The sequence below is a fragment of the Amphiprion ocellaris genome, chromosome 17 (assembly GCF_022539595.1).
Source record: "Amphiprion ocellaris isolate individual 3 ecotype Okinawa chromosome 17, ASM2253959v1, whole genome shotgun sequence".
Lineage (NCBI taxonomy): Eukaryota > Metazoa > Chordata > Actinopteri > Pomacentridae > Amphiprion > Amphiprion ocellaris.
The window spans coordinates 32,187,439-32,208,393 of NC_072782.1; the positions used below are offsets into that span (position 1 = coordinate 32,187,439).

The 20,955-nt window shown below is 35.9% G+C and overlaps 1 protein-coding gene across 1 annotated transcript; it reads left to right on the forward strand.

Annotated features, from left to right (window-relative positions):
• The first annotated feature begins 12,831 nt into the window (after positions 1–12,831).
• On the forward strand, positions 12,832–19,541 carry ntmt1 (N-terminal Xaa-Pro-Lys N-methyltransferase 1). The gene is made up of 4 exons (XM_023267894.3): positions 12,832–12,983; positions 16,185–16,344; positions 17,149–17,401; positions 19,009–19,541. The coding sequence occupies exons 2-4, from the start codon at positions 16,186–16,188 to the stop codon at positions 19,263–19,265; spliced, it is 669 nt and encodes a 222-aa protein (XP_023123662.2). The 5' UTR covers positions 12,832–12,983; position 16,185; the 3' UTR covers positions 19,266–19,541.
• The last annotated feature ends 1,414 nt before the right edge of the window (positions 19,542–20,955 follow it).

Genomic DNA, 20,955 nt, shown 5'->3' on the forward strand with positions numbered 1-20,955 from the left:
CTTCTTTATATGTGCGTCAAACTTAAGTTGTGTATCTAGAATTATACCTAAATATTTAAACTCATTTACCACCTCAGTTTCATTAGTATCAATAGTGATGTGAAATTTCTCAGGGACTTTGTCTTATTGAAAAGCACATTGATACTGTTTTTTTTGTGTGTTAAATGATTCCTTTGTAGCCATTCTGAGACAGTAACCATCTGTCTGCTTAAGATGTCTGAAGCCTGACTGGGAGTCTTTGCTGAAACATAAAATACTGTGTCATCAGCATACATCTGACATTCAGTGTCCGTACAGATGGTAGGCAAATCATTTACATATAAACAAAAAAGAATAGGACCTAAGACTGATCCCTGGGGCAGACCAGTCTTACTGTTCAGAGGAGATGTTTTCACATTCTGTAGTCGAACACACTGCTGTCGATATTCCAAATATGAGCTAAGCCAACTAACAGCAGGAGCAGAAAATTAAATTGATGTCTTAATTTACTGAGAAGTATCTCATGACTTACAGTGTCAAAGGCTTTCTTCAAGTCCAAAAACACTGCTCCATCTATTTCCGTTGTCAAGTGAACATTTTATTCTCTCAGTGAAATGACACAGAGCCATCTCAGTTGAACAATTTTTGTGAAATCCAAATTGAATGATAAAACTGATTATTTTCAAGATAAACCATTAATTGATTTGCAATGACCTTTTCAAGTACTTTTGACATTGTTGGGAGAATTGCTATTGGTCTATAATTACTGGCATCAGTTAATGCACCAGGTTTATATATTGGTGTGATAATGGCCATTTTAAAGCTTTGTGGATATTTCCCTTGTTTGATAGACAAATTTATTAAATGAAGTAAAGGGCTTATCAAAATGCCACTGCGTTTTTTCAAAAATAAAGCATCAATTCCAAATATATCTTTTGCTTTTGAATTGTTTAACTGGATTATGATTTTCTGAATTTTGATGCGGTCAGTCTGTTCGATGTTAAAGTAGGAAGCCTGACCTTTACTTATACCATTTACATTTTGTAATTGTTGAGAATATAAGTTAAGTTCATCTGTGTTGAGAGGTTTTTGGAAGTTTGATGTAAGTTCGTCTACCGATTGAATGAAGTATGTATTTAATTCATTAGCTATTTCATTGATGTTAGTAGAAATCATTCCTTTAATATTAAGTTCTTTTATTTCTCCATGGTGCTTTGACTTAGGGTTTAAGAGTGTTCTGTTTCCAAAGATATAAACTGTTCCCACCTGAATCATTTATTAGTTGCATGAAATAATTTGTCTTTGCCTTTCTTAGTTCAGTTACAATCCAGTGTCGTAGCTCCTTGTAGATGAGGATGTCTGTATGTAATTTTGTGAACAGTGATTTTTTTTTAATGCATGATCCCGCTCCTTCATCAGCTGATAAATGTCATTATTTATCCATGGCGGGGTTGATTTATGCCTAAACTTAAGAGGGCAAATTAACTTTTGAATTACATTTGCCATAGTATTTGTCAAGATATCACAACATCTGTCTGTGTCACTAATTTGCAAAACATTGTCCCAATTTAGATGTTTTAATTCATTTTCAAATTGATTGATTCTCTGTTTAGGAATCCCTGTTGGCACATAATTATGATTCTGTTTGAAAGAGAGTCTCTGTAGGCGTTTTTTAGTAAGTTTCCTAATTATCAGGATCATATTATGGTTAGTTAAAAATCACCTGTCGACCCACTTTCATCAGGTTTTTTTCTTACATGTAAATCTGAGTCTGTTTGAACAACAACATCTGAGGAACTATTAGACTTTCTTTTGGGAAATATTATATCCTAAACCTTCCATTTGAGGTAAAACTAGTGTGTTTCATGGATTTTGTGTGTTTTTAGATGTTTTTAAACAGGACAATCTCCACCACCAGTATACGTACCCTACAAAGTCTACTGGTTACTTCAACAATATCTGAGGAACTATTAAAGATAAAAACCTGAAATTTTCTCTCTTATTTCTCATCATGTCATCGATTCAGAATCTGGAATATTGGACAAGTAGATCAAATAGTCTTATTATGGAGGAGAAGGAGTTAAGGCCAGAAATGTGTAGGGAGGAGGTTGGGGTGGATGGACGGGTCAACAAAACAATGGATTTTAACCAATCCAGAACCTCAGCTACCTGTTTATGACTGTAACCATGACGACAGATAGAATGTTTTCTGACTTTAACAACGTTAGCGCAAAGCGCTCACTGTTTAATCAATAAATAACTTAGAGCATGTTCTGTATTTTTACAACTTCTCCACTACACCAGAACCATCCAAAATCAAGGTTAATTCCAAACCATGGATTTTGTGTTAGGTACTGTTACGTCTGTAGTGATTTGGTTGAATTGTTAAGTGACCTCTAGTGGTCATGTTCAGCAAACGCACCAAAGTCATATGTGTTGGAGTGATGGTGCCCTCTAGTGGTTTTATTAATTATAACAGGAGCAAAAGAAGATGTTCAGTAATCATAAAGCCAGAATGACAATGTTGGGAGGAGGTCAGGGTGGATGGATGGGGCAACAAAACAGGGGACTTTAACCACGATCAATCTCCGTTATTTTAGCCAAACTTTTAGAACTGCACTAAACAGGTTTGACAAGTTGTAGCACAAAAAAAATAATATCAGTAGATAGTTTGATCCTGGAGTTCTCCAAACTTAACTAAGAAAATATATTTTTCATTATTAGACCCCACTTGGTCGTCATAAACCTTAGTTTGTACATTGTTTGTACATTTCTTTTGACATTATTGCTGCATTCAGTCATTTAATTCAAACAAAGTTCTATTTCACTCTGATAAAGTCTCATATAAATGCAACAGATTAACATTAACTAAAAGTCAAGACATGGAACCTCCCCACAGATCTGTCTTATTAGTTACATTATGCTGCTGTTCTCCTGATGACCCACAATCAGAAACCATTAGATGTACTGGTCCAACATCACACATTCTGATTCAATGATATGTTTACAAATAATCAGATTCTTAAAGCAGATCAGAGATGGTTGAGTAGAAACTGTTCTAAAATTTTGATGATTTTAGGCAGAATGATCCCAGTGAGGAGCCATCTATGGGTAGTTTATGCAGAATTAAAGGAAAATAGTGTTAATGTGTCCATGTGAAGTGTTTTAGTTTAGTTCAGACAAGAAATATACAACATGGAACAACATAGTTCCTAGTGATGAGACCTTAGTTCTGATCCACATTCTGCGTTCTCATCGATGAAACCAGCAGCAGATCTCTTGTAGTTTTCTGATTAAAAGCAACGCTGGAGCTCAGAAATGGAACAATCCTCCAAAGCTCGCCAAGAAGAAAATAACAACCAGAGCTTTACTCCCCCTCCCATCGCCTCCCTTTCTCTTTCCTCCCCTCCCATCTCCCTCGGGCTCACCTTCACTCATCACCTCATCTATTTTTTCTCCTCTGTTGCCAGGCAACGGACAGGAAGAGCATCACTCGGAGACGTCAAAACCACAGGAAGAGCTCGCAGAAAGAACCGCGGCGCAGATGTGCCGTGAAAGATCCAGGTTCTGTTCGACAACTTCTAGAAGACGTTCTTCTTCCTCCATAGACGATGTTTGAGCAGCAATAGATGAGAAACAGCAGAGTTCTGGTCACTAATGTCTTCATTTAAGAGCATTAGAATCAAATATATCTACATCTAGAGATCTCCTTATTTATAAAAGATGTTTCTAAAGACACTAAAGAAGAACTGAGGCTCAAATAAAAGTCAGTCAGTAAGAAGTCGTCACTGACTTTTATTGTTTTTCAAAACTAGAAAATAATTTGCATCATTTTACCTTCAACCTTTACAGGCTTTCATGACCCTACTGCTGAGAAATATGATGATGCTGCCACCACCGTGCTTCACGTCATGATGCTGCCACCACCATGCTTCTAATCATGATGCTGCCACCACCGTGTTTCATATCATGATGCTGCCACCACCATGCTTCTAATCATGATGCTGCCACCACCATGCTCCACATCATGATGCTGCCACCACCATGCTTCACATCATGATGCTGCCACCACCATGCTTCTAATCATGATGCTGCCACCACCATGCTCCACATCATGATACTGCCACCACCATGCTTCACATCATGATGCTGCCACCACCGTGTTTCATATCATGATGCTGCCACCACCGTGCTTCACATCATGATGCTGCCACCACCATGCTTCTAATCATGATGCTGCCACCACCATGCTCCACATCATGATGCTGCCACCACCATGCTTCACATCATGATGCTGCCACCACCGTGTTTCATATCATGATGCTGCCACCACCGTGCTTCACATCATGATGCTGCCACCACCATGCTTCACATCATGATGCTGCCACCACCATGCTTCTAATCATGATGCTGCCACCACCATGCTTCACATCATGATGCTGCCACCACTATGCTTCTAATCATGATGCTGCCACCACCATGCTTCACATCATGATGCTGCCACCACCATGCTTCACATCATGATGCTGCCACCACCATACTTTACGTCATGATGCTGCCACCACCGTGCTTCACATCATGATGCTGCCACCACCATGCTTTACATCATGATGCTGCCACCACCATACTTTACGTCATGATGCTGCCACCACCATGCTTCTAATCATGATGCTGCCACCACCGTGCTTCTAATCATGATGCTGCCACCACCATGCTCCACATTATGATGCTGCCACCATCATGTTTGCTGATATTGTTAATAATAGTATTACCAACTAACAACAGCGTCTGTCGGTTTTTAAAGAAGAAAATGTTGATTATTGTAGCAGCTTTATATGTGTATATATATATATATATATATATATATATATATATATATATATATATATATATATATATATATATATATATATACATATATATATATATATATATATATATATGTAAATACTTTATAATATTATTTTGCAGGTAAGAATATTGTTGACAATTTTACGTTAGTACTATGAGATTGGACATTTTCTACATTCTTTTTGCTTTAAGCTAAATTATTTTTCCTTGATCTGTAAAACTAAATGTTCCCAACATTGCCTGCCTTATCTTTCATTGTTCTGTTTGTTTTAGTTCTAAAATGTATTTTTGACATTAAACATATTACAATGATCATTTTACATGAACACAGTGGTTGTGAATGAGTCCAGGTCTTAAGGTTTCTGGTGGAGATGCCGACAGATGGAGGTTCGGTTCACCAGGAAGCTGCAGAAAAGGAAAAGACAAAGAGATTCAGCGCTATTCAAACTTCGATGTTCCATCCAGCCTTATTGGAAAAGCGTCCACGGTGAGCTCAGCGCTGAAATTAGATATTGATCCTTCCGCCACCTCCTCCCTCTCCGGCTTTGGCTCGGCACATATTCCCTTCTGGTGATCCTTTCGCTTTCATTTAGTCCCGCTCTCTTTCTAACTGTCACCGTGGGATTCACTCGATCGGGATTCTTCTCATTTATTCATCTCCTGCTTCCTCCCTCTGAGGAGTTCAAACAGAGGAACCGATGCAGCATCCCAACGTCCTGGACAGGATATTTACACATTCTGGAAGAGGACACCACACTAAAACATGAAATATTAAATACCACGATTATTATTGGCCTGATTAAAAATGGATGTAACATGTAAATGAACATGGTTCACAAGAACAAAGATCTAATGATTAAACACTGATTGTTTGGTTCTTCTGGTTCTTAATTGTCAAAAAAGTTGGAAAAACAGCACAAAATATATAGTATAAGAATCTCAAATTGTTTGGCCAAGAGCAATGTTTTACACTTACTTAATAAAAATAATAATAATAATACAAGAATTAGAAAATTTGTTATCAATCTCCTACTTTATGATTTAAAATAAGTATGTATGTAATGCTGCCACCACTGTGCTTCACATCATGATGCTGCTGATAACTTCTTCTTTGGCTCCTGTTCTAATTATTAAAGCCACTGGGGGCGCTGTCACTCGAACATAAACAGGCCATTTAACAACTAAACCTACCGATAGCGAGCCTGAACTAGTAAGATGTAAAATTACCTTAAGCAAAGTTCATGGTTTGGTATGAGTCTCGGTTTTGGGCGGTCTGATGCACATAAGAGATGGAATGACCCAGTAATGCTGTATTGGGCTCCACTAAGTCAGGTTAATACCTCCGTAAACTGATATTTAGGACTAAATTAACACATTCTGGTTGTTCTGTGGTATTTTAATATTCTTTTAATGAATTAGTACCACATTATGAAGCACAGCTGATCTCTCTGAGGCTCCAGTTTGGAGCTTTGCAGCTAAAAGCTGCTGATTTGCTGAATATCGTCTGTTCAGTTTGCTGGTTTTTGCTACATTTCTTCAGCTCTTTTACTTCCAGCAGCTCTGAGTTGTGTGCAGCTTCACACAAACGCTGTAGCGTCTGAATCACCACAGTGACGCACCAGCGTTTGGTGACTTTCAGATGGAGATGGAGGCAGAAGAAGGAAAAAAGTGAGACAAACTAACGTCCAGCAGTTTGTCTTCTTATGCAGCATTCAGGATTACATCTTAGAGGGAAGCAATTTAGAATTTATCTGTTGGATATTATACATGTACATGCTACAAAAAGAGTTATGTAGATTTATACCCATTGGTTTTAAAGCTAATTGGTACCAGAAATACAGATCTGTATAAGTATGAATATAAATATTTTTGTCACAAATTGTGAATAATTAAATGTTGAAAGGGAAATTTTAGCACACAATATAAAAAGAATTTCCCCATTGATTCAGAATCTGGAATATTGGACAGTAGATCAAATAATCTCTGATTATGGAGGAGAAGAAATTAAAGCCAGAAATGTTTAGGGAGGAGGTCGGGGTGGATGGACACGTCAACAAAACGTTGGATTTTAACCAAGACCACTATATATTCAGTGTTTTCTTCTTTTTAAATAGATACATTTCTGAATTCAGAAACTGTAATATTGGAGAATTAGATTAAATAATCTGATTATGTCGGAGATGAAATATGAGGAAAAACATCTCTCATGAACAGTCCTATCTGCTCAGTTGATAGTTCAACAAAAGTCTTTTTATTTTCATTTTTGTCGCCAACTTTTTCCTATTAAAGTATTCTACATGTTTAGTTTTGTGTTATTGTGACCTGCAGCTACATGTGGTTCAGAAAATATCACTAGCTGACTTCTGGATTATTAGTTTTTGTGTTAATATGAGCTCAAAGATGGAACGTTTCATGATGATTTCCTATTTTTTCCCTCCTATTTCAACTCCCTCATAATCAGAGATTATTTGATCTACATCTAAAATTAAATTAAAGCTAGAAATGTGTAGGGAGGAGGTCGGGGTGGATGGATGGATCAACAAAACATTGAAATTTAACCATGATTGTTAAATATTCAATATTTTCATTTCATCAAATAATCTGTGATTAAGGGTGAGTTAAATTTATCTTCCATTCTTATTGTTTTTGTGCTACAACTTGTCAAACCTGCTCAATCAGTTAATAAAATTCAACTAAAATAACTTTATTTCCATTTTTGTGATCAAGTATTTCATATTAAAGTATTCTACATGTGTAGTTTTATATTATTGTGACCTGCAGCTACATGTAGTTCAGAAAATATCACTAGTTGACTTCTGGATTATTAGTTTTTAGCTATTATGAGCTCAAAGATGGAACTTTTCAGTATGTTTTCCATATTTGAACCACTTCCAGTTTTGTTGACCCGTCCATCCACCCGACCTCCTCCCTACACATTTCTGGCTGTCATTTCTTCTCCTCCATAATCAGAGATTATTTGATCTACTGACCAATATTCCAGATTCTGAATCAATGACATGATGAGAAACAAGAGAGAAAATTTCAGGTTTTTATCTTCAATAGTTCCTCAGATATTGTTGAAGTAACCAGTAGATTTTGTAGGGTACGTATACTGGTGGTGGAGATTGTCCTGTTTAAAAACATCTAAAAACACACAAAAATACATGAAACACACTAGTTTTACCTCAATGGAAGGCTTAAAATCTAATATTTCCCAAAAGAAAGTCTAATAGTTCCTCAGATGTTGTTGTTCAAACAGATTTAATGTGAGAAAAAACCTGATGAAAATTGGTTGTTGGGTGATTTTTAAAGAGTTATCTTGAAAACTATTTCATATATTAAGCTAAATTTCAGAGATAACATTTTAAATATCAATAGTTTATGATTAAAATAGTTAAAGTAAAGCAGAGATGGTTGAACAGAAGGCTTGAGATGGAATAATCCTGCAGAAAATCACCATCATCCTGTTTGAATAACGTTCATTAAGTCAGCAGTTGTTTCAGGAAATGATGGAACATTGATAAAAATGAAAGTACACATGTGTGAGTCAGTAATTTAAATATTTACATCACCTGAGACTTAGTGCCACACATTGAGAACCTCTAGACGTTGTTGTTTCTGGTGTTTTTATTGAATTTGTTGACATTATGGAGAGAATTCTTCAAGTTGACAACACAAAGCCGACAACACAACGGCTCCACCAAGCTGAGGTTTCTGTCAGGTCAGTTTATTTTCTCTCTGCAGTCCGGCCTCAGCAGCAGCGAGTTGAAGGAGAGTTTACAGCCCTGAAATATTTATAAGAAAATGCACCAATGCAACCGTGCAGCAGCTTCAACCGTGAGGCGTTTTCTCCTCGCTGGTTTCCTGCTCTTTGTTGCTTCTCAGCTTTTTATGCACCTAAACTAGAAAATTCAACATTTATTTAACCCTCGTGTCGTCCTGCAGGTCAAATTAACCCATTTTAAAATTTGAAAATGTGGGAAAAAAAATAAATAAAAAAATTTCACAGTGACACTTCTGATGTCCACATTTTCAACATTTTTGGGAAATCTTTGAACATTTTTTGGTGGAAAAAAAGAAATATTGAAAATGTTTCTTAAGAACATTCACAAAAAATGGACTGATTTTTTGTGAATGTTCTTAAAGAAAATAGTAGAAGTTTTACTGATATATATGTAATCATTTGAGATATTTTTAGGATTTTTTTTTAGAAGATTTTTACTCATTTTTTGAAAATATTTACAAGAATTTTCTTGATAAATTTGGGGGATTTTTTCAAAATAAAACTTTTAAGGAATTATTGGAATTTTCTTCCTGAAGGTTTTGCAAATTTTCAGAAATTTGGGGAATTTTTTTGCTGAACTTTTGGATTTTTTTCAGAAAAGGAAACGAGATTTTTTTGGTGCCCGTAAATGAAGACAACAGGAGGGTTAATTAAGAAACTCTAAACTCATCTAGTCCCTCAAGTGTCCAGCTTCTGTTGAGTTTTATTTTCTACAACAAAACTTGACTTCTTGCATATTATTTGACTTCTCTTCCAGTCAGTTCAAACCAAAAGCACAGCTTAAGTTTTTTCTAATATGTATTTAGCCTGCTGTGCTAACGCTGTAGCCCTGAAGTCATAAAATAATGAGCTCTAACATGTAAAACTGACTTTGTTTTCGGTCTCTACTACTTCCCGGTGTTTCCTGGGTGAATCCTCGGCTCCTCCTCAGGTCATTATACCGTCTAATTCCCAGAAACGGTGCAGAGGACGTGACCTCAGTGTCACCGGTGGCAGCATCACCGGCCTGCAGACATGTTCATGGCTGCACAACACGCCGTCTCTGGTGGGTGTTTAACATTTTACATTCCAACATCCAGCACGACATTTTCCTGCGTTAATGGTACATGATGAGGAGAGATCACATTATCACACTCAAAGAAGACAGTCATAGGAAATAAAAACATTTTTGTTTTTGTTTTTTTACATCTTTGAGCAAACATTCGTGTTTCACACAGATAATAGTGCAATATTCATATTTCTAGGGTGTTTTTGACTTTAATTGCTTCTCAACATTGATTCATGGTCAATTTAATGAGACTTTCTTGACAAGAATTTACAACAAAAGACAGTTTTCTGCAAAAATAATTTGAAAAAAGTATCATGACGTGAAGCACGGTGGTGGCAGCATCATGATGTGAAGCACGGTGGTGGCAGCATCATGATGTGAAGCATGGTGGTGGCAGCATCATGACGTGAAGCATGGAGGTGGCAGCATCATGATGTGAAGCATGGTGGTGGCAGCATCATGATGTGAAGCATGGTGGTGGCAGCATCATGATGTGAAGCACGGTGGTGGCAGCATCATGATGTGAAGCATGGTGGTGGCAGCATCATGATGTGAAGCACGGTGGAGGCAGCATCATGATGTGAAGCATGGTGGTGGCAGCATCATGATGTGAAGCATGGTGGTGGCAGCATCATGATGTGAAGCATGGTGGTGGCAGCATCATGATGTGAAGCACGGTGGTGGCAGCATCATGATGTGAAGCATGGTGGTGGCAGCATCATGATGTGAAGCACGGTGGAGGCAGCATCATGATGTGAAGCACGGTGGTGGCAGCATCATGATGTGAAGCATGGTGGTGGCAGCATCATGATGTGAAGCACGGTGGAGGCAGCATCATGATGTGAAGCATGGTGGTGGCAGCATCATGATGTGAAGCACGGTGGAGGCAGCATCATGATGTGAAGCATGGTGGTGGCAGCATCATGATGTGAAGCATGGTGGTGGCAGCATCATGATGTAAAGCATGGTGGTGGCAGCATCATGATGTGAAGTGAAATTACCAGCGACTGTTTTTGTGTGTCTTTATTGTAACATCCATGTCGTGAATGTTTGTATTTCATGAGCCCACATGTTTTTCCCGTGTTATGCCGTACTCTTTACTCTCTGCATACTAACATGTATCCCATCCTCACATATCTGACGTCTTCCTTCCCTTTACTGCATTCTGTGCAGGAATGAACAAATCTTCAACACTGAATCCTGGAGCTGAGCTTGACAAAAACGATTTTTTCCCCCTTTTTTTAAATGTTATTTTATTTTTTTGCGCTGGAGCTCCCCTCAGTGGTGACCGAGGCGAACGACACCCTTCCTGCTGCTGGTTTAAAGCTTCCACAGGCTGGAAGCTAAACGAAACCAGCAACAGATTGGCTTTAATTAAACAACTATGTGATGTTTAGATTATAGGGAATCTCTGGTGGTGTAAAAGGCGAACAATTAGGGGATAAAATGTGTTAATTTTAGTGAATACTTTTGGAATCTGGACGGTAAGAATTTGTCAGATTCAGGTCACAGTTCGCGTTTTAAAGACAGAATTTAAATGGAGTCACCTTCGACTGACAGTAAACTTCCCAAAGCTGAACAGGACAGGAGCTGATGGTTGTAGCGTTATGCTGCACTGCCCTCCTGTGGTTCATTTAAAGTACTGCAGCTCTGCGTCATGGAACTGCAACAACTTGGAAGTCTGATGAAGTAGTGCTAGTTTATTCAGTGCATTTAACTGGAACATGTTTATAGAAGTGTCTTTCCATCTCAGTCAGTCACAAATGGATTCAAAACAACGTCACTGAGATGCCAGCAGCTATACAGACACGAAACAAACACAGAGAGATCAAATCTGGCTTCAAACAGACGAAAAACCACCGAAAATAGACACAAAACAAGTCAGTTGCAAGTATTAAAAACAATTATATTGTGGTTGTTTTGAGTCTCTTTCACTCTGTTGGATGGTTGGGTGGGGTCTCTGAAAAACACTACCAGAGAAGACTCCTATTCTGAAGGACTCATAGGAGTCTTGGTGGCCTCCCTCTAGTCTCTTTCTTTTCGGTCTCTCAGTTTTTGAGGACGTCCTGCTCTAGTCAGATTTACTTGTGCCATCATCCTTCCATTTCTTAATGATGGATTTAACTGGGTTGAATTTAACTAATTTCAGATTAAGTAAAAAGAAAACTAATATGCACATATTTTGCATTTTCAGTCATCACTTTGTAGACATAAACTTTAGTTTGGAGGACATTCGTCATGTAGTTTTGTGTCGTTTCTTTGTGAATTATCACTGCAGGGTTTATACCTAAAAAGTGGAGTCCAAAAATGAAAAATATGCCAAGATTTAATAAACATTTTCTCTAAAACTCTGTTCCACTCAGATCAGACCATCTACCAATATTTGGTCTTTGTGCTACAATTTGTCAAACCTGCTCAATCAGTTATTAAAGTTCAATGAAAATAACTTTTTCTTTCATTTTTGTGACCCAGTATTTCATATTAAAGTATTCATCATTCAACAAAATGTGAAGTTGCCATTCTCAAACTTATCTTCTCTGGGTTGTCATTTTTGGAGTGCTTTTATCTGAAAGTGGGTCGACAGGCAGAAAAGAATTTTAGCAATAATTTCACTAATATCTTTATTAATATTCATATTTTATGCAACAAAGATTTCTGTTTTTGTTAATGAGCTCAAAGGTGGAACTTCTCATGATGACTTCACTTTTTTTCATATCAGTTAATGGTTAAGGTTAAAGAACAACGTTTTGTTGACCCGTCCATCCACCCCGACCTCCTCCCTATACATTTCTGGCTTTAACTTCTTCTACTCCATAACCATTAAAAACATCTAAAAACACACAAAAAATCCATGAAACACACTAATTTTACCTCAAATGGAAGGTTTAAGATCGAATATTTGCCAATAGAAAGCCTAATAATTCCTCAGATATTATTGTTCAAACAGACCGTAGTTTCAGTGTGAGAAAAAATAATCAAATATCTCAGAAAATATTTGATAAATGAAGCTAAAATTTCACAGATAGAATTTTAAATATCCATATTTTATTATATTAAACTTTGACGTGAATCAGAGATGGTTTAGTAGAAGATTCCTGATGTTTTTGTCTTTTAACCGTCCTTCCATCCACCGTGTATCCGGAAGTTCATAGTGACGTCCAGCAGGCGGCGCTGCGTCACTGCCGCTTCCGGGAGCCAAATAAGGAAATGACGCCGATGGACCCGAATAGAAACACGGAGAAACCGGAGACACCGGAGACACTGGGGGAGGCTACCCGAGCACCGGAGAGGGACAGGAGGCTGCTGCTGGCGGAGGACCAGGTCAGTGGCTGCTTTAAAAAACGGTTTTAATGTAATTTATGAATGATAAAGTCTCAGTTTTAGCTCCGCAGCTAACAGGCTAACAGTTAGCTGAGAGTTAGCACGTGTCGGGCCTGAAAACACACAACTTACTGTTAAATTAGCACAAATATACCATTACACTCATTAAAACACACTTAACACACACACACACACACACACACACACTGCACTAGAGTCGGTTTAGACTCACTGTGTGTCATTAAAACGACACATAACGGAAAGCTACCTGCTAACTTTAGCTAATGTACAAGTTAGCTCAGTGCCATAGTTTAAAGGTTTAGCATCAAAGCTACAGAGCTGAGAAACTTCCTGGAACATGTACACTCTAAAACAATTTACAGAATCATTCCAGCTCCCAACACGAGATAATTCAGTAAGCATTAACCCCTTTACTACAATATACAGAAGAAAAAATGAAGAATAGTGTACCACAGAATGAATGACTCCATTTAAAACTCAAGAAGTTCTGAGAAAAATATATTTTACAGTTAAAATGAAACATGTTCTATCAAATTAAATTAAGTTTATTTATATTTTTCGCACGTTTAAAAGAACCTGAACTGAACAAAGTGCTGCAACAAGTGAAAATTCAGTTGATTTATAAAAGAAAATAAACAAAACAGGACGACAAGCTATAAAATTAAGGTTTACGTTAAAATTAATCTAAAATACTAAATGTTAAGACCATTAACTATCACTTAAAGACATTTAAAACATGTACGTATTATATTTTTATATTTTAAAACTGAGAAATTAGCAGTTTAATGCATTTTTAAATAGTTGTACAGTGAAAATAAAACACCACAATTTAAAATACTGATATCGTTTTGTTTTTAAATTCAAACAAGACCTTCAAAATTACTCTAACCGACTCATTCATGCACGTAAATATTAATATATGTAATGTTTATTTAATTTTTAAAAAATTTGTTCAGATAAAGCATAAAATAGCAATTAATTTTCTTAGTTTGGAGTAATTCATAAGTATTTTTTTTAACATTTCAGCTGATTGATTAATTCAGAAAATAACTAACAATGAAATGAAATTAAACTGGACTCTTATTGTGGATTTTAGAGAGTAAATGGGAGATTTTAGGCAGGAAATCAAGAAAAACTAGAATTAAATCTACATTTTTGGTGCTCCTCAGGACAACAACTAACTATTATTTTCATTTATTATTAACCTGCTGATTATTTTAGAGATTATTTTTTATTGTTTTGTCTTTTAAAATTTCGCAGGACGGTGAAAATGTCAATTTTCACAGCGTTTTAAAGCCAAAGATGACATCTTTGTTCAACCAAAAAAAAAATTATCAGCTTTGATCATCGATTTTAGCAAATTTCCAGAAAAAAACATTGACGTTCTTTGAATATTTGTTTTTTTCCTGGTAAACAGAAAATCTTTGGACAAGACTAGACATTTGCATATGAAAAATTAACATTTTTCAACATTTTCTGACATTTTTGAGACAAAAAAAATAACAAATAAATCTATAAAATAATCAACAGTGATATTAATTATTAGCTGCAGCTGTCAGGAAACTTTGTACAGAAATAAGCCATTTATAAGACGATATATTATTATTATTTTAATGCTCACTTTGATTAGCATCAGAATATTTAAACATATTTAATATTGTCTGTGGTTTGAAGGTTTTAAAGGATGTTTCTGTTGTTTTCTACATGTTTATTTGTGATGTTTACATCTGAATCCGGCTGATTAAACACAAACATCACTAAACTATGAGTTTAAAATCTAATTATAAACTCAGTTTTTGTGTTTTCTGGTCGACTGAAGTGAATCTTTCAGTCTCTCTGCTGTCGGTCGGAGCTTCAGAAACAATGTCAGGTCACAAGACGAGTGCTGACAGCTGACCTGACACATGTAGAGTTAGTGTGTGTGTGTGTGTGTGTGTGTGTGTGTGTGTGTGTGTGTGTGTGTGTGTGTGTGTGTGTGTGTGTGTGTGTGTGTGTGTGTGTGTGTGTGTGTGTGTGTGTGTGTGTGTGTGTGTGTGTGTGTGTGTTGGCCTTGGTGGTTCTATAAACAGCTGAAGTGGAAGCTTTGATTAAACGTCCTCTTGAATGTGGATGAAGGACTTTTAATCACAGAGTTGAATTGAAACAATAAGAACAGACAGAATTCAAACATGCAGGAGCTTAAAATGAAGACAAAAAACATGAAAATAAAACAAAAAATCAAGAGTGGATCCAGTGGGTCATCGGTGAGTCCAGTTTCTGAAGGTTTCTGAGGGCGAAGTCAGAGAAAAGTGTTTGATATTAGACAGAAACAATAATAAAATATATTAAATCTAATTATAATATTAAAGAACAACTTCTACTGACCTTCTCTGATCGGTCCGAAAGTTTTACAGCATAAAATATGAATATTGATAAATATATTAGTGAAAATATTGATAAAATTCTTTGTAAAAATTGTCCGTTGACCAACTTTCAGTAAGTTTTTTTTTGTACATTGAAATTTGAACAATATTTCAGTAAAAAAAAAAAAAACAGTGACTACAATTTATAAAAATAATGTTAATAAAATACCTGAAAAAATTACTAATTTTCTAAAATTATATATTTTTAACAAACATGAGAAGTATATAAAATATCTGGAAAAGCATTTTTAACAAAGTAATAATAAATATGAAAAAATAATAATGAATTAAAAAAAACTTATTTTAAATTAATATTAGAAAAAACAAGTCTAAAAAAAAGTTCGCAAATACAAATCAAATATTTTCATATAATAAAAATGTTGTCTGAGACATGACAGAAAAATTAATTCAAAATATCTATTTTTAAATGTCCAAAAAAATATGTCCAAAAAAATATTAATTAAAAAAAAATCTCCAAACTATTAATACAATGTCAGAAAAATATTACTAACAAATATCTGAGAACAATAATGAAGTGCCTAAAAATGTCCAAAACATACCAATAAAATGTTTGAAAATATTATTAAAATATATGAATAAAACATTGGCTAAATAGTTTTAAAAATAAATAAAAACAAGCTAACAAACCGACAGGACCATATTAGTTGTGAGGACTCCAGCCTACATGCTGCTGTGAGGTATTTTCAGCGTCCAGGTGGTAATTATTGGTCTTTTGATTGATCTTTTGATTGATTTTTCCTGTGTTTTCTGTGGACAGGATGGGTGACATCGCAGAAGACGAGGCCAGCTTCTACTCCAACGCTGAGGACTACTGGAGGGAGGTTCCTCCCACGGTGGACGGGATGTTAGGAGGCTACGGCAGCATCTCCAGCATCGACATCAACGGGTCCAAGGCCTTCCTGCAGAAGTTCCTCGGAGTAAGAAGCTTGTTTTATCAGTTTAATCGCACATATAGACTCCAGGTAGATGTTCAGTTTATGTCTCGGCTCAGAAGGAATCGACAATGTTTGGGTCATTCAGTTTGAAATCATCCGAAACCTTCTGCTTTACCATCTTTGATTTTACCCTAAAGTTTTACAGCATAAACTTTGGTCAAATACTAACATGATAGACCAAACTTTTTCCTAGATAGAAGTTATTTCAAACTGACCGTCGACCCACTTTCAGGGCCTTTTGCAAGAAGGAAGTTCTTCCTCTAGAACCTCAAAGCTCCACTCAAATTTGCTGCTGATCACATGGACAAAGAAAAGGTCTTTAACCCCAAGAACATCAAACCTACCATCAAGCATGGAGGTGGCAGCATCATGTTCTGGGGCTTTCTAGAAGAGCTTCTGGACTGGTTTCAGACTGGATGTTGGACTGGTTCTGGACTTTCTTGGGACTGGTTTATGTTTGGTTCCAGTCTTGGTTCGCCTGGTTTTGGATGTGATTTAAAGTTGGTTTAGGATTATTCTACTCTGGATCTGGTCCTGGATGAGGACTGGTTTCAGACTGTCTTTGGCGGGACTTGGACTTTTTTTAGGTATAGTGTCCAGAGGAGTCATAGGTGAACCAGAAGTTTGAAACCGGAAGAACCGAACTGAGGTGGAAATGGACAAATTTAACCAAATACTAACATTTCTGTTTGTATATTTATGACCCAGGTGAGAACACCAAACCTACTTTAAAGCATGGTGGTGGCGGTATCATGCTTGTATTATTATATTTTACTTCCTGTGTAGGAAGGCGAGGGGAAGACGAGTCCCGTCTGTGCTCTGGACTGTGGCGCTGGCATCGGTCGGATCTCCAAACGGTTGCTGCTGCCGCTGTTTCAGACGGTGGACCTGGTGGACGTGACGCAGGAGTTCCTGGATAAAGCCAAACCCTACCTGGGAGAAGAAGCCAAGAGGGTCGGGAACTACTTCTGCTGTGGTCTGCAGGACTTCAAACCGGAAAACGGAAGATACGACGTGATCTGGATCCAGTGGGTCATCGGTGAGTCCGGATCCTGAAGGTTCCTGAAAGTTTCTGAGGTCGAAAAGTGGTTATTATTAGACAAAAACAATAATAAAAGACATTATATCTCTCATTATAATATTAAAGTACAACTTCTACTGACCTTCTCTGATTGGTCTGAAACTGTTACAGCATAAAATATGAATATTGATAAAGATATTAGTGAAATTATTTATTCATTTTTATTTTTTTTTAATTGCCCATTGACCAACTTTCATCAAGTTTTATTTATTTATTTTTTCACGTTAAAATTTCAATAATATCTCAGAAAAAAACAACTACTACAATTTATGAAAGTAATATTAATAACATGCCAGAAAAAGATTGCTAATTTTAAAGAAATCTATATTTTTAACAAACATCAGGAATATCTAAAATGTCTGAGACACGTCTGAAAAATATTTTTTAATGAAACAATAATTAATGAATATTGAAATTGAATGAATTGAATGAGTATTGAAATATTAATACCATTTTAAAACATTATATTTTTTAAAACAAATATTAGAAAAAATGTATTAAGTCTAAAAAAAAAAAAAAAAAAATCCAACAAATGTAAATAAAATATTTTAATATAACAAAAATGTCTGGAAAAATATTAAAAATGTCCTTGAGAAATGATAGAAAAAAATCTGTTCAAAATATGTATTATTTTAAATGTCCAAAAAAGTGGAAAAAAAAAAAAAAAATATATATATATATATCTATATCTATATCTATATATATATATATATAAAAAACATTGCTAAAACATAACTATTAACATGTCTCAAAAAACATTCAATTTTTAAAATCTACAAAATATTAATACAATTTCTGAAAAATATTAGTTTACCAAAAAAGAACAAAAAGTCAGAAAAAATTTTAAAATATTTCTAAAACATAACAATTAACATGTCCAAAAAACAATCTGAAATAAAAATTTAAAACATCTACAAAATATTAGTAGAATTTCAGAAAAGTATTAATAACAAATATCTGAAAACAACAATAACGTGCCTAAAAATGTCCAAAACATACTAATGAAATGAAAAATAAAATATCTTTTATCAAGATGTTTCTTTAAAAAAAGAAAAGAATCCTTAATATTTTCCTAAAATGTCAGAAAATATTAGCTTGAGCTGCTGATCTATGATATGATATATTTCAAGTTATTTCATGTTTTTACTCTGAACATGAATGAAGGTTTTTGTCTGAGAGCTCGACGGTGAATTTCCTATCAATAAAAGTTTAAATTAAACATGAACGGAGGTCGAGGTGGATGGACGAGTCCAACAGAGCTTGACGGAGACTTTCCTATCGATGAAGGATAATCTGAGTTTTATTTACTGAGCTGGAAGACCGTTGTGGTTCCATTTTAAAGCCATAAATGTGTAGGGAGGAGGTCGGGGTGGATGGACGGGTCAACAACACATTGGACTTTAACTTTGGCCATTAATTAATATTTAATAAACATACAGTCCGAACACGAAGGTTTTTGTCTGGAGCTCGTCGGAGACTTTCCTGTAGTTTAGGGCTTATCTGAGTTTTATTTTCTGAGCTAGAAGACCGTTGTGGTTCCATTTTGACACCAGTCTTTCCTCCAGGCCACCTGACAGACGAGCACCTGGTGAGTTTCCTGCGTCGCTGTCAGAAAGCTCTCCGTCCCAACGGCCTGGTCGTCATCAAGGACAACGTTTCGTACGAAGGCGTCGTCCCTGACGAGGTGGACAGCAGCGTCTGTCGGGACCTGGATATCGTCCGCCGCCTGGTGGACTCGGCCGGACTCCGGATTGTCCACGAGGAGCAGCAGATGAACTTTCCCAAGGAGATCTACCAGGTCCACATCCTGGCTCTGAGATAGACTGGCAGGTTTCTAGAGTTTTTATTCAGAAATACGACGGCAGTTCTGGAGGATTCCTTCTGGACTTCATCGTCTTTTATTGGACTAACGCCGTCGAACTGTTTCAACGATTAATTCATCGTTGGGGTCGAGAAAATGTTCAACTGGAGGCTTCAGAAGATGAATCTTTGCTGCTTTTATACGTTGAAGCCTGAGGGACGTTTTGTAGACCAGATGTTTGTTCATTAAAACACAACAGCAGGTTCATAAATAATAATAAAAAAACATTCATGACAAGTCCTTCTCAGTTTTATTAGTCCATCAGAAACCATCAGAACTTCAGCTCCACCTTCTTCTGATCTACCTGGAACTTTTATAGCATCAAATATGGATGTTTATGAAGATATCTGAAGTTTTAACTTCATATATTCATTTTATGAGATATTGTCACTTTCATCAGGTTTTTCTCTCATTAAATCTGAGTCTGTTTGAACAACATCTGAGGAACTATTAGACTTTCTTTTGGGAATTGTTAGATCTTAAACCTTCCATTTGTGGTAAAACTAGTGTGTTTCATGTATTTTTGTGTGTTTTTAGATGTTTTTAAACAGGACAATCTCCACCACCAGTATACGTACCCTACAAAGTCTACTGGTTACTTCAGCAATATCTGAGGAACTATTAAAGATAAAAACCTGAAGTTTTCTCTCGTATCATGCCATTGATTCAGAATCTAGAATATTGGACAAATAGATCAAATAATCTCTGATTATGGAAGAGATTAAATCAGATTATCTACCAATATTTTAGTTTTTGAGCTACAACTTGTCAAACCTGCTCAATCAGTTACCAAAGTTCATGAAAATAAACTTTATTTCCTACTTTTGCTACCAAGTATTTCCTACTAAAGTATTTTACGTTTAATTTTGTATTATTGTGACCTGCAGCTACATGTGGTTCAGAAAATATCACTAGTTGACTTCTTTGTTAATTTGAGCTCAAAGATGGAACTTTTCACGATGAATTCACTTTTTCTTCATATTAATTAATAGTCTTGGTTAAAGTCCAACGTTTCGTTGACCCGTCCATCCACTCCAACCTCCTCCCTACACATTTCTGGCTTTAATTTCTTCTCCTCCATAATCATCAGAGATTATTTGATCTACTGTCCAATATTCCAAATTCTGAATCAATGACATGATAAGAAATAAGAGAGAAAAGTTCAGGTTTTTATCTTTAATAGTTCCTCAGATATTGTTGTTCAAACAGACTCAGATTTATGGGCATTTTTAAAATAATTTATCTCAAAGTTTTTTGATTTATGGAGCTAAAAACTCACCAATATCTTTTATAAATATCCACATTTAATGCTATAAAAATTTCAGGTAAATGAGAGGTGGTTGAGCAGAAATCTGATGGAGTGACTGGATATTAAATTCACATCTATGGACAGAGAATGTAAACTTGTTTTCAGAAGCTGCTCTGATAAAAACTGATTTGTTTATAGCAACAAATGGAAGTAAAAAAGTCCAGGATCATCAAATAGACACGATTCACTCTGTGAGCAAATAAATCTCTAACAATCATAAACACTTAGAAAATGTCCAATCTGAGATTCTAAAGGAGTTAAAACTGTAATAATTCCTGCCAAATGCCACGTTTCCTCTGGTGAATTATCAGAACCACATCCAGGGAACCAATGATTGTTTCT

Excerpts from the sequence above, each read along its gene's own strand:
- ntmt1 (XM_023267894.3), top strand. The coding sequence starts at position 16,186 with ATGGGTGACATCGCAGAAGACGAGGCCAGCTTCTACTCCAACGCTGAG. Across the intron at positions 16,345-17,148 it reads TCCTGCAGAAGTTCCTCGGA|GAAGGCGAGGGGAAGACGAG; the intron begins GTAAGAAGCTTG and ends CTTCCTGTGTAG. Across the intron at positions 17,402-19,008 it reads CTGGATCCAGTGGGTCATCG|GCCACCTGACAGACGAGCAC; the intron begins GTGAGTCCGGAT and ends TCTTTCCTCCAG.